At 41.4% G+C, this 14,740-nt stretch overlaps 1 protein-coding gene across 11 annotated transcripts in view; it reads right to left on the bottom strand.

Annotated features, from left to right (window-relative positions):
• The window catches only part of FOXP1 (forkhead box P1), a 375,324-nt gene that overhangs the window by 166,650 nt on the left and 193,934 nt on the right, over window positions 1–14,740 (bottom strand). For 4 of the 11 annotated variants that reach the window (XM_064593666.1, XM_064593674.1, XM_064593695.1 and 1 more), the window contains exon 1: window positions 4,430–4,630. The exons of 6 other annotated variants lie outside the window; for them this stretch is intronic. In XM_064593666.1, coding sequence (XP_064449736.1) covers window positions 4,430–4,615 — 186 coding nt within the window. In that variant the 5' untranslated portion in view covers window positions 4,616–4,630. Of the gene's footprint in view, window positions 1–4,429; window positions 4,631–14,740 lie in introns of those variants that run through there. One more of the 11 variants, XM_064593709.1, reaches the window with a different exon arrangement.

Below are 14,740 nucleotides of genomic sequence, written 5' to 3'. Positions count from 1 at the left end.
TTTCTGAAGATTTTATCTTTTATATAAATATAAATATATATGCATATACTACAGATAGAGAATATGGCAAAAGAAAAATAGATTTGATGGCTCTGGTCAAGGAATTAAAAACATTTTCTGAAAAAGGAGATTAAAAACAAAACTTTGTTCATCAGATGGGCAGCTGTGTTCAGTGAGCTGTGCTCATAGTGTGACAATGACTTTTGGGACTTCCAGTAACCACAGTTTAGCATAAGGTGGAACTTGAGTCTTCACACATGAAGAAATAGGGATTCTCTGGGAATTTGGGGGAATTACTGACCTTGAGAGAATCACAGCAATTCCAAAGAAAAAGAAGTTAGCTTTAAGAAATATGAATGTATTTACACAGAAGCAGCAAGCATGCTGGTGGAGCATCCACCAGTCGGGATGTGAACCCAGTCTACCTGATTCAAACCCCAGCTCCACCACTGGCTAGCTGTGTGACTTTGGGTAAGTTACTTAACCTCTCTGTGCCTCAGTTTCTTCATCTGTAAGAATGGGAGGAGATAACAGTTCCTGCATCACAATTAATACATGTAAAGTACACAGGCTAGGGTTGGACATTCAGTAAGTGATTCTTCAGTGATTTCAAAAAGCGCTTCAAACATGATCATTGATTATGAAAGTAATAAGCTCATGGCAGAAGATAAGGAGGACACATACATTAATTAGGAAAAGAAAAAATAAAGTGTCATATCATCACCTACATATTGGTACATTGTCAACATTTGGGAGTATGCTTAAGGGAAGTAATTTTCTTAAGCAAAACTGGAAATCATATTATTTATGGTCTTTTGAGAATTACTTTTTAAAATTAAAAACACATATTTTAACAGAGAGTTTTCAAATCTAATTTCTATACTCAGGTTCAAATAAACAGTACTGGGGACCTAACAACCTAAATACTACCACCCTACTCTTGAGACTTCTGAAAAAGCTTTCAACAAAAGACTTTAAACAGCAAATGGCACATGACTAATTATTTCACTGAGCTTAGTAACCATAGCAGGGAAGCTTAAGACACACCAGGATTGAAGAATCACATAGTAACATCTAGAGTTAACAGAATGTTTCAATTCTTTTGCCCCCAAAGCACCAGGCGACAGAGTAACTTCTGACTCAACTTTGCACAGCCAATAAGCAGGGTCTGTTTCTTTGCAAAGAACAAACGAACTTGATTTTTGTGGAAGTTAAATTGCCAACATCATATTGAGTTAATGTGAAATAAAACAAAAATCAAAAATCCCAGCCCGTGCTGTATCTTAAAACAACAAAACTCTCACTTCGACCCTAAATGGATTAAAATTAAGCTTCAATACTCTTCACGGGCTCCTCCTTCCCCACCATCAATACCACGCACTAGCTATATTTTCCAGTCCGGTTTCTTCACGGTAAAACACTTTCTCATGAGACTGCCTGTGGTCAGGGCTGACTATGGCACCGGAAAAATGCTTCTCATGGCATCTAGATCATACCCATTCCAGGTCTAGCCTGACCATTAAGTACAGACACACCCGGAAACTGTAAACTCTTTTAACAACAGGACATTTTCCCACCTCAAAAGTGGGATAATCTTTGCAGCCTACCTATGTCCCAAGGGTGTTCTGAGTATTAACAAGTTAGCATTAGTCAGGCACTTTGATTTCACAAACAAAGGGCTCTGTCCAAGCACAAAGTATGATTATCCAACCCAACCGCCTTTTGGAGAGTCACCCAAGATGACAACAGAGGAGGGAGAGAGGCTCCTGCTTCCATCGCTGCCCTCTCCTGAGTGAAGCCACCTCCCAGTGACATACATGCTGGGCCAGACTGGCGGGGGCTGTGCTATGTTTGAGTGTCTGCTGCATTGTTCCCTTATATAGTCAATGAAGAGGGAATCCCTGTGTGTGCACGTTTCCAATCCACATTCCAAAACAGCATAGGCCACGAAGCAGATTTTCAACTGTGATTTATAGGGCTTGATATGACAGGGCCAGGCACCGTGCTAGGATCATGCCCATCACTTTTCAGGATGTGGAGGAAAGAGGAAACCTCTGTAGAAAATCATCCTTGAAGTTATTAAAAATGTGCTGGTGTGTGCACATATGTCAGAGCGGGCTTAAGTATAGAGAACGTCTACATACAGTTATGCAAACCCCACCCAAGAATTAAAACAACAATAAAATTATATTTTTGGCGTGCTTGCTTTAAAAATCTACATTTAATGTAGACTGGAGCCTTTTCCTCTGTCTCAGGAGGCCTCGATCTGAGATAATAATCCCGAAGATCATCAATGCATTACATAATACTGAAGTATGGACGGTGTTTTTGAGGGACAATGAGGTACATACACGTGGCTACCTGGCATTATAGTATCTGCCTGGCACCTTTAAAGAGAGGAGCAAAGTGGGTCTCTAATAAATTATGCTGCACACTGGTCACAGAAACTCCAGCTTATTTTCCTTTAACTCAACTGTTCATGCTTAGATCTCAAGTCCAAGGACAGCATTCAGCAGAAGTGCAAGAGCTACTGATGTGTCTGCACACACATCCACATACACACAGGCGCATCATAAAGGTAGAGCTACTGAGGCAGGCATAGCGAAGCAAAGCATCCAGAAAAGCCTAACTGCTGAACAACTAATCCTGGGAAATCCGGCACCATAAAACCATACACCGCAATAGATTAATTCTCAGTAAAAAGCCTGGCAAATTCTCAGAAGTCAAAAAAGCTCCCGAGTCTCAAGGGTTAACTCACTCGCCTTTTAAAAAAAATGACACATATAATTTCCTTTTATCATAAAACAATGCATTTATTATTTTCTGTATATCTGTTAAAGGGCATGGCTTTCTGAGTGGAAAACAAAACAGAACTTGGTCACATGTTTATTTGCTTCAGCTACTCCCTTCCCCTTCTGATAAATAATCAAACATGCCATCCAGAAAAAACAAAACCAGCGAGCTGGGAAATTTGATGGTCATCAAATAGACTGAGATACCAAGAAGAGCAGCCCACTGTTCCCACACTGAGTTTTCGGCCCCCACACCTACACTAACATCTGAGTAAATACCTCCAGTCACTCTTTCCATTTTCCCTGCAATTACTCCTACTGTTAAACAAATTGTCCTTAAGGCAGTCGCAAACATAATTTTTTTTTTCTGCAAAGGAGAACAACTTCTGAACGTTAAAAAAGCCAGCAGACCAACACACACACACACACACACACACACACACACTCGCACATGCACACACACGCGCGCGCACACACACCCGCACTTATTTTATTTATTTAAATATGTCTTCCATGAGCGGTTCGGACAACTACAGAGCTTATTTCTTTCTCTATTCTAACAGATGCTGTTTTAGACAATAAAACTTAAGGATATTTAGTCTGGGGACTAACAAACAAGGTTCAGAGTAATAACAATTCCCTTAAGATCAAAGAGCTAATTTTCCATTTCCTGTCTATTCCCAGACCAGTACATAGTTAAAAAAAAAAAATTAGCACCTGGCTTACCAGTTATAGTGAAGTTGGGGGTCAGAGTTGGGGGAAGGGTGCGGAGGGAGGTGGGGGGGAAGGCGCAAGGGGTGAGGACATCAGACAGGAAAAGGTGGAACCCTTGAAAAAAAAATGTCAAACCATGTGTTAAGAAACTCATTTCACCAGAAAGGGCTCTGAGAGCAATCCCATCCGCTCCTGGACACGGAGCGAAGCAGCAGCCCAGGTCCAAGGGCTTTCCCTGCCATACTAATTACCCACAAGGAGAATTTTGAAAAGAGCTTTCCAACATCAAAGTTAACAACCATCGCGGAAAGTGAGGCGGGCTTTCTCTTTCCTTTCGCAGCCCACTCCGTTTAAACAATAGTCGTATGAATGAGATAATGACCGTGCTTGTTTCAGCAGTCTGACTTTTATTGGCATGAAATTGGTACAAATATTATCAAGACCGATTTACAAGTGATGACGGTGTCATGATGCAAACATCAGAGGACAATTCTGCAGAGGCAGAGTTACAAAAGGCACCATCCCTGCACCCTCTCGCCACTTGTAATAACAGGAAGAAAAAGAAGGCAACGCAAAACAAAGTCACAAATAAGCAGAGAAGGTTCTAAACTACATTCAAGCTTATAAAACTGTCCCGACGACACTCGGCTGCGTCCTTAGCGGATTATATCCCAAGACCCGTTTGAAAGCAAGAGTGAATTAACGAGGAGTTAGAACCAACCGGTCTTCTCAAATCTCTAAAAAGAACACTGCCTTTGATGGAGAGAAGAGGGAGGGAGGGGGGTGGGAGAGAAAGCAGTAAACAAGTTGGATCATCTTATTTTGCCCTTCAGAGAATGTCTGCGCAGGAGCGGATCCCTAGTTTAAAAGTTTAACCCCACAAAAAATGTTCCTTTTCCTTTTTTTTTTCTCTGGACACTTACAGAGAAAATGAAGAGTTTGACGGAGTGAGCTCGCACTGTCTGCCTTTGGATTTCCGTCTTCTTGCTGTAGATGGGTTCTGGCTGTTTCTGTGAAGCGGGGGTTGCCGAGTGGTAAAAAAGATGTTTGAATAAACAGGAAGTGCTGTGCGGCTGAAGCACGCTCGAGGAGAAAACACACTGGAACATTGCCCTTTGTAGGCAACCTCAGGGACGCTTGCCTCCACAGTAGCTGGCTGGGCTCTCACTAAATGACAAAGAAACCACAAGAATTCCTCAAGTAATTCTTCACTTTCAAAGTTGAAAGATCAGTTGGAGCTTGCAGGTAATTTTCAAAGTTGCATTTAGCACTTAAAGAAATCTATTAATGCTACACGTATCTAAATCACTCCAGGTCTGCAAGCAGCGACATAGCATCAGAAGTGTGCCCTGGCCAGACCGAGCCCTCGCCAAAAGGCTCATTCTTGCAGACAAATACACACCGACAGTGTTTCGGGAAACCTGCTCTTGAGATATTTTTGTGGTGACATTTACATAGGCAGGATGCTTTTCAAAAATAAAAAAAAAAATAGGGAAGAAAGAAAGAAAACCCAGATTCTACAGACTTTAGAGGAATTTGTCACATGTATTTTTAAAGAACATATCGTCCCATATTCCCGGGATGTGCCCTTGATCTTGCTTTTGCTGCTTTTCCTTTACATTTTCCTTCTCTGCAATCAACCAAACTACCTGTTTATCTCCAGATGCCTAGCTTGTCTACTCGAACACTCCTTAACCCACCCCAAACTAATTATCAGAAGTCCTGTCTTCCGTCACCCGAGTAACTTGACAGATACTGTAAAGAAAAGTAAACTGCTAAAGGCAGAACAAGTCAGCTTGAAAAATAAGATGAGGAGCTGAACAGCCATATTCAATAAAAAAAGAAACAGGGGGAAGGGGGGGAGGAAGAAAAGGATTCCTTCTGAAAATGTATTGCTGTTGTGGCAATGTTCTTCTGCCACGGAAGCAACTGATTTGTTATTTAGCATGGAATGCTGGACTGTCTGTCATCCAGGTGCTAATACTCGGCTAAAATAACTCATTGGGAACTGTCAGTGGGATGTTTACATAGGCCCCAATCTTTTCTTCATGGAAGGAAATTTTTTACTGGAATTCATCTTCTTTTGATCTCACATTCAAAGCAACGGCAGCTTGATAGACATTCAAGTCTGAAAGCAAATCCAGACGCTGAAGATAAACCGCCAGAATATGACAGGCAGAAGCATCTAAAGCTTATAAAAATGAAGAGAACAGCATGTCGCCTGAGTATTACAATAGCAGAAATCAAGAGACATATTAGGTGGAACTGATCAGCCACAAACACAGTTCAAAAGGCAGATCATAGAAACAGAGGACTAGGCTAGGAGAAAAAAAACAATGGGAAAGATCTGGTTTACTGCCTCACCTCCCTTCTGAGCCCCACAGCGCTTCCTTGACTGCCTCTTCACTTTTAGGAGGGGTGGGGTATCCAATTCAAATGTTCCTGTCTGACTCAGCTGGTCCAGTGATAAACGCTGCAAATGGTTTCCTAGCAATCTGTTTCCAAAAGGCAGGGGGAAGAGGCAGACCCTTACCTTGCTCAGGGTCCAGCATGCTGCATTTTATTAGCATCCCCTGCATCTGCTCTGCAATGCAGTTTCAAAAGACACATAGCCTGGGCGCCATGCAAGTGGGCGGTCGGGAAGAGCGTCTCTCCACAGAAAGGCTCTAAGTAGTTCAAGATGGGGCTAGAGAGCTCTAAGGACTCTAGTTCCCTGACATGGCTAGTTACCAAATGAGCACAAACGCCCTAGCCTCAGTCACAAAAATAGATAGATGCCTTCAGTCCTACAGACAGAGAAGTGCTCAACACCTAGTAGCTCTGAAGCCCCCTAGTACAATTCCATAAAGGAATTATCACAAGATCTTTCTTAGAGGTACACAATTTTTCTTTTAAAATAAGCCTCTTATTCTAATCAAAGTCAGTACACATAAAGAAAAGGTAACTCTCCCAGCAATTCTGTCCTCAGGGCTGTTTGTCAACAAACACAACATGAATGGGCAGCAGAAGGGAAATAGAATTCCACCTTGTAACTTAGCCTGTGGTTCCTCCTGATTCTGCACATCCCTCTGGGACTACAGAGCCAGATCTTCTGCAGCACCCTAGGATTTTTAAAAATGCCCCTCCCCCCTTTTGCACAATAAATCAACAGTATAATGTAGATTTAAGAAATGTACTAGCCTATTTAAAAAGATGTAATCAGTTTAAGGGCTCGCCTCATGCAAACAAGATGTCTGCGTAACTTAGTTACAAATGTAAAAAACACAAACAAGCAAACAAAACAAAAACCCTACTGGATTCTAAGACTATTCTTAAAAGTTACCTTCTCTCATGCCTACACAGCTGATTTGCTAAAGCTGATTATTGATCTTTAAATTGCCCTAGTTCCATGTCTTCCTCCCTAACCTAAAAAAAAAAAAAAAAAAAAAAAACCTCCAAAAATCTCCCAACTAAGTATCCTATGTTGCTGTAGTTATTACGTTTACCCAAAACAGGGAGGTCTACCATGAAAAAAAGAGAATGCTTATTCCATTCCCTTATATATTCTAAGACATATTCTTCTTCCACAAAGAATGCTGTCACTACCACCAGTGGGGTAAGGAGCAACCCTCCATTTCTCAGGGCCGCTGAAGGTCTTTTTAAAAAATCTGCCATGTATAAAGACCTTCATTAGTATAATTAAATGACTATTGGGGCTTTTTTTTGGATATAAACAACTTTTGATATGTCATTTAAAAACCTCATAATAATATCATTAAAGAGCTCCCATTTTTAAAAGAGAAATTGTCTGCTCAGGGCCATGGAATAGTAGCCGTGCTCCAGGCCGCTTCCTCTCTCCCTTTCAGACTTCTGGACTTGAATGTCACCATAGACCTTGAATCCTTGAATGTGAAATGGCTTCACGCTAATTGCTCTAATTGCTTGAAGATGTGCAGGCAGGTGAAACCTGATCCCCGTGGCCACTGTAGAGACCAAGAATAACACTGGAATGTTTACACAGTGGTTTGATTTTAATAGACAGGAGGGCTGAGTTTAAGACAGCAAAAACACAGCTAATAGGTGACCCCTTAATGTAGTCCTCCTTAAAAAAAAAAGGGCACACAACAAAATACAATTTCGTGTTCTAAAAGGCAGTGTCCTAAATGCCAAGGTTATTTGCTTGACTCTTGCAGTGAGTAGACGTTACGTTGCACCTGACATTTACACCCGAAACTCTACCCCGAATACATTTTTTTACCTTAAAACAAAAAAGCACTTTATATGTCAGTCACCTTACAAACAGATTATGACTGTATGGTATTTCCAAGTAAGTGCACTCATTTAAATTTTAAATTGAGTATTTTTCACTACTGCAATACTCCCTGTCCCTTAAAGGGGAAGCCTTGTATCTCCTTGTTTATCCCTTTGCTTCTTCTGCTCCCCCTCCCCTCCATTTATGGAATGCCTGACCCTTGTAGATTCCTTGACTGCCGTTAAAGTTGAACCCAGACCCTTTCACATTGGTGCTTAAGACAAACGTGCATCCTTTCCGTGCCTTTTTCCTTTGTTACTGTGTGGGACTGTGGTCTGCTTCTCATCTAGGGGCTGAGGCAGCCAGGGGAGTGGCTGACATAAGTTATTCAATGACAGTGGCCAATCTCCCTGGATATTTTAATGAATTGAGATGGATACAGAGGTTTGACAATGGCTCCCCAGAGCCCCCTCTTAACAGAACACAAATGTAACCAATGCTGGACAGGAAATATACTACAGCAAGACCAAGATAAAAATACAGCAGCACCTACAGGGTGTCATTAACAAAAGGAAACCAGCAAGGGTTAGGGGCAGGCTTAGACAGGTGTGTGTGTGTGTGTGTGTGTGTGTACGTACATGTACACACACACATACATATATATGTTTTTATGTATATATCAAGAATCTGAACATATAGGGATATTTCCTATAGAGTCAAGTAAACACTGCTAAGGAGAAAACGGGAATTAAACATTTACTACAGAAAAAAAATACCACGGAACAATGAAATTATTTTATGGTTAAGCTAGGCAATTAAAAGCAAGAGATGCACCTTGCAAACGAGAACAGAGAAGCAGGTAACACCGCAGACAGCTGGGAGCACTGTCAAATGGCGGCTCCACTAAGTTCTGCTGTGTACTCACTTCTGAGGGAAAACACAAAGTGCAGAAGAAAAGGGGCAAAAAAAAAAAAGTCCCTTTAAAGCTGTGAAACACTTTTAGTTATATAAGGTAAGTAAGAAATACAGGAGCTTGCAGTGCCTGGACTATTTGTCCCCAAACACGGAAAGACAAAACAATTTAACAAAAATAACTTCACAGAAGACCCTTTCCAATCACAGCCGCCACACCAGGTTTTATGGACACTCATACCTTGTTCTAAAAGTTACAATCCCCTATTAAGAAGCAATGCCTGCCGCTCTAAGAAGGGGGGGCGGGACGAGTGTCCATTTATCCACATAAAGATTAAGTATAAACTAGCCCAAGCCAGGGAGAGGAACACCAAGGGAAAAGTAAACAGGCCCCCTCACTCCTCCCCCAAAATAGTTCCCCTTTGAAAGCTCTATGCAGTGAGTGCCTGGTACCCAGGGCTGCCCTATTCCTTGGAGGGGTCAGCAAAGCTATGCTAAACTGACAGGTTCAGTTTACGGCAGGCCAGAACTTTGTTTGGATATACTGGCCTTGCTCACCACCAGCTTAACAACAGATGGCTAGAAAACTTTCATTATGCTGCACAGGACTGAACTGCAAACAATCCAGAAAACTGTGAAAAGTTTAACTCCCTCTAAACCGATGTGCCAAACCGGGGCCTGCCCAGAGCCAGCGAGCCAGGGGGGGCCCAGGGGACGGTAGAAGTGGGGGGTAAAACAAATCGGCACTTGCTAAAGGCCCGAGTCTACTCCACGTGCCATCCAGATCCCAGAAGAGCAGAGACCCTCCTTAGTCTTGATGTTAACTGTTCAAAGCCCAGACCTTATAAGGAGTTGTACTGACTGCACCTTCTTTTTGATTTTCCCAAAATACACTGTCAGACTTCCCCTCCCTTTGGAGAAAGAAAATCTCTCTGCAGACAATTCTCAAGCTCCCTTCCTGTCTTCCCTCCCTCTGGAAATTGGGAGGACAAGACCCAACAGTCTCACTCTAACACCTAGATTTAAATATGATTTATCCAAATCTGTATATAATTTAAATATTCATTAAATCGATTCAATCACATGAACCCTAATATCTCCTAATGCTCCAAGACAGGTTATAAATGCACCTTCAAAGGTTTAATTCAATTGGCAATCTGAGAGGCCTTATCACTAGAAATGTGTTATTTTCATATTATTCAAGAAATGAACAAATGTGCTTTCCACAAATGTATTTTAGAAGCTACCCTTTCCTGTTATTGAAAGAAAATTGTGTTTATTACTCCTTTAGCATAGTGTAAACTCATAAACGTCAACAGAGAGTACAAGGAAAGCTGTCAACTAAATATTGTTTCCTTCATGAGCTGTTCTTCCAAGTCAATTACGCCTTTCAACTTCTGGGGCATTGTATGATAAACTGGCAGTAAAAATCATTCACATTAATATACCATGGTGCCTTGCCTGCAAAAGGTAATTAAAGAAGTAAATGACTCATAAGAATAGACATATTAGCTGCAAAATGAAAGGCAACTGAGCTGCCACATAAAAATATGTACCATTAAGATACTGCATTTTCATATTCCTGTAATCAGCTTCAGTAGACTAATGCTTATTTAATCCAGTTCTGTGCTAAGTCCATCAACAACTGTTTTTTGCTGTTTTCTCCTTGACTGAACATTATGAGAGCAGGTTTGGAATAAATACTGCAATGAGATTTTTGCATACTCAATTGAAGAACAGGTTTTTACATTTTAAAATCTATTTTTTTTCTTTCTCTGAGAAATACAACATAAAAAAATTACTGGTGGGGGAATATATATATATGTATATATATATGTATATATATATACACACACACATATATATATATATATATATACTGCTAGCTAGATACATCTCTTTAAACGGCACAACATTTTAGGGAAAAATATTTGTTTCCACGTTCACCTGTCTGACCCATACCACTGATGATCAGCACAGGGGAAAGGGTGCCATGCCTCCCCCTGCCAGATCTCTGCTACCTTTATAAAGCACTCCCTTTTGTTAATAATATCTTCCATTAGCATTAGTGGGATAAGGTAATTTATCCTGTAGCAGGGATGGAAGGAGACAGCGAGGAGGAGGAAGGAGTTGACAGGTGTGGCAGGAGAGGACCACAGCCTTGCTTAGTGGCTCCTGAGTTCTCTTCCTTCCAGAGAGTGGATCTGACTCAACAGAACCTTCCCAAAGAAGAGCGAACTGACCCTCAAATTAACTGCTCTGCTTTTCCATTCTCTGGCTTTCAAACTGACATTTTGCTTTATCCCTCCCATGCTTTATTTCGGCATTCCCCGCGCAAGTCCAGACAAGCCACAGGAAGACATTGCCCGTGTGATCTGAGATTCTCCGCTTAAGTTGTTCGCTTCCCTGCTTCTGGAACCTCCATCTTGACCAGGGAGAGGAGTCCACCATTTGCACTATTAAGATGTTCTGGGAACATTTAGATGCAGGAAGTTTCCTGGAGGCTGGAGAAATGCCTGTTCTTGTTGTGGAAATTAGGGCTCTTTGTTGATGACTGATGTGGGCCTAAGGCTTTGCCAATTCAGTTTGGGAGTTTTAGCTTTCAAAACTCTCGTGATTCCGATTCCTCCGATTCCTCCAACGGCCCAGGTTTCCAACCAGCAGTGAAAATCGGCCTATAAAACCTATCTGTCTTCTATCATGTCTGCCAGCAATCTACTCACTTTCAATAACATCTAAATGCATCTAGATGGGGTCCACTCACTTATCAAAAAAGCCCAAGAGATTGCTGACCTGTTTTTGTCTTCAGATGATATAGGCTTTCGACAGAGGCAAAGGTCTACATTTCTATACAAGTTGTCACTTCTCCCCTTCCCTCCTTCTGCAAGAACAGAAAACTCTTTGGCTTTAAAACTGATGAGCAGCCACCCAGGCCTCAAGGACAGCCCAGGATGTGGGGACAGCCCTACAAGGACCCTCTGCTGTTTATTTACCTTTTCACAGTTCTGAGAACTGCCGAGAGCCTCCCAGATTTAGGCTGGGTCTCTCCTCATGTATTGTTGCCTCAATGTCCGAGCAGACACCACTTGGAACCACAATTAATGAGCTCTAGTCCTTTTTCTAATTAAGGAACAAAGGTTCCTGTGTGCACAGTATGGTGAGGCTGTCTGAAGAACACACGTGGAAGGAGAAGTGAATGCTTCTAATTGCTTCAAAATGGGATTTTTAATATTTAGGAACATAATGGGACCGGGAAGTAAGAGCATTTCTAACATCCTTTACAAATAAGGCTTTACAAAATATTGTTAGCTGTTAATAATACATCATTAGCAAAAATGGAAAGTTATGAATACCATGCACATAACCTTTGTATTCATGTGAATTAACCTATATGTATGAATACAATGATACATGAATTAGTTTTTAAAAATACATTAAAAGAAGAAAAAGGCCTCCTAAAAAAAAAGAAAAAAGAAAGAAAAAAGGCGAGAAGGCAGTTCCTGTGAGCCTGATATTCCTCAGACCTTAGCAGATTAGGATTCAAACGTGTAATTAAGAAAGATAACCCCAGTTTTTATAGTAATTAGGGGCTGTGGGAAATAGGATCCTATCTCTCAAAAGTGTTACAAATATACCACACTTCTAAATAACCTGCAATGCTTGGAAAGTAGACTCACTACCAAGGGCAAAGCTGCTATGCCGTGAGCGAGCAGAGTAAATGACAGACTGGCGTTCAAGTCCATTAGCTGCTATGTGATAGGAGCACATTCACTAGCACGCGACCTGTGAAAAATCTTAGATCTCTTTAAATCTTTGAATTGGATTACTGCATTAATTCTTAAGAACTGCAATCCTTCAACCAAGTCAAATTACCCTCATTAACAGTGGAAAAACTGCCTCTGCAATAAGTTAAAAAAAAAGATATTTATTACCTATAATCACTTTCATGTACTTCACCTAGAAATATGATGAGCGGGTGCCAACAACTTTGGCAACGGCAGCATCTTGATTTTGCATACTGATTTGAGTTAAAATAAAACTGAAAACATTTGCATGGCGTCAAAAAATTTTTTTCACATCTACAGGACATGTCCTTTCATTATCCGAAGCCTCTGGTAAGAAGCGAATAGCCCCATTTTACAGGAGAAGACACAGGGGACATAGGCAGAGACATTGTGCCCACGGTCCAAACTCTCCCAGCTGATTAGGGGCAGGGTCTCCTGGTCTTGTTCTGGATCCACACTGCAGGAATTAATTCAGAAATGCAGTCTTCTAATGCTCCTGTCATGCAATGTGCAGACTTCTCTCAATCACACTCAGGGAAGGAAAGGCAGGCAAAATAGGTGCAAAGATCGGAATGCAGCTCTGAGGGTAGAAATGATCCCCGTAATAAATACAACAGAAGCTGCCTCAATTCTTCCCTCACCACACTCACTGTTACTGTTTAACCTGCCTTGAGAATGTTCCCAATGTGTTCTTTTCTGGTGACAGAGGTAAAAGAAATGTAAATTGATCTACTCTGGCCTTGCTGCTCTCGAAATGGTCTCATTGGAAATGTGATAACAGCTTGACCGATTCTGAGCAACTTATGGTACTTTATGGCAAATGAGAGTGTTGTTCTGTCTGACTGTTGTTCTTGGCTCTGGGATGGGACTGCTCTAGTTCTAAGACTTCTCAGCACAAACCAATGCAGGACAGTCCTCACCACTGAGAAGGCGACCAACTGGGGAAGGGGTCTGTGTTTATGGAAAGGGATGGTTTTTATACCATGTACTAAGGAATGGGAAAAGGTGAACATGCAGAAGTTGCTTTCTAGAACTTGAGAGCAACCAACACTTCTCAAGAGCTATAATAAAATGCTAACTGGAGTTCATAATGAAAACCCAGAGGCACTACAAGGCTCTGAAGTGCCTCTGAATCATCAGGAAAGAAAAAGAAAGAGAAGAGAAAAAAAAAAGATAAAACTGTGCTCTGGATAGTTGTATGTGAAATGCATTTACTGCAACCTACCGATTTGAAATTAGGCAGTCTTTATTTAGTACAATGATGATAAAAATCTATTAAGTAAAATATTATAGCTGGTAATCCTATAATCTCTTTTTGTGTAACTTCCAAAAACCAGCTGTTGTTCATTTCAATCCCACATCAGACGGGCAGAGCTGTGGTCGAGTCTAATAATAAGCAAAAGAACACTGATCCATCTCAGTCTGTAGCAAGCACTGACATTCGTTACCTTTCTATGCTTCTAATGACCCTGCAAGGTGGGAGTGACCATACCCATTTTACAGAGGAGGAAAACAAGGTCAGAGAGGTTGACTAACTTGGGCAAGGAGAAACTACAACTAAGGTGGGTGTATGACTACTTGGAGGTGAAGGTGAAGCTGAGAAGTCAGAGAAATGGGGTGTTCAGAGGAGGGCCAGGAGCAAAGAGGTTCTCCTATCTTGGGGCAATACAAATTTGCAGGAAACCAGGATCCAAACATCAGACGGCCCATGACCTGGAGACTCATCACCCACCTCCTGCCCAGAGGCACTGCATATTTCAAAGGAGAATATGGGAATTGCTCCTCTTTAGCTCTACCATTTGTAGAGTCTCCTCTCTTTCTTTCAAGAGCTTTGTGACTCGCAATCTGGTGCTTTTCAAACAATCAATGCTTTACCAGTGATCTCATGATTAACTTGGTTCATGACTCTAGCAACTTTTCAATATGAATGTTAAAGTTACCTTTGCACAAGTACCAGACCATACCTTCTATTGACACATCAAATAAACATAACTTTGGATGCATAAGCACAATCTCGGCACGGGCCTATGAAGGTGCCCCTTCCAAAGGCTTAGAGTCGAATAGAAATTAGAGATAAGATACTGACAACCCACAGATCCAGAAATAGAAAGCCACTACAGAGGAATCTAATAAAAGAACAACTTCACGTACTTGTCTCTTCTAGCCTGCTCTAGATAAGGCCACTGAGATTGTCTATGAGGAGGTGATATTTAAGATGAGACCCCCAAGTTGAGAAGGAATCACACAGCCAAGGAAGAGGGAGAGGAAGTTCAAGGAGATGGACCATTGGGGCTGAAAAATTATAG

The sequence above is a fragment of the Mirounga angustirostris genome, unplaced genomic scaffold (genome assembly GCF_029215605.1).
Source record: "Mirounga angustirostris isolate CCGP_5_RB_7025 unplaced genomic scaffold, mMirAng1.0.hap1 SCAF_1, whole genome shotgun sequence".
Lineage (NCBI taxonomy): Eukaryota > Metazoa > Chordata > Mammalia > Carnivora > Phocidae > Mirounga > Mirounga angustirostris.
The sequence above is the reverse complement of the archived record's forward strand: the minus strand, read 5'-3'. Positions and strand labels throughout refer to the sequence as shown.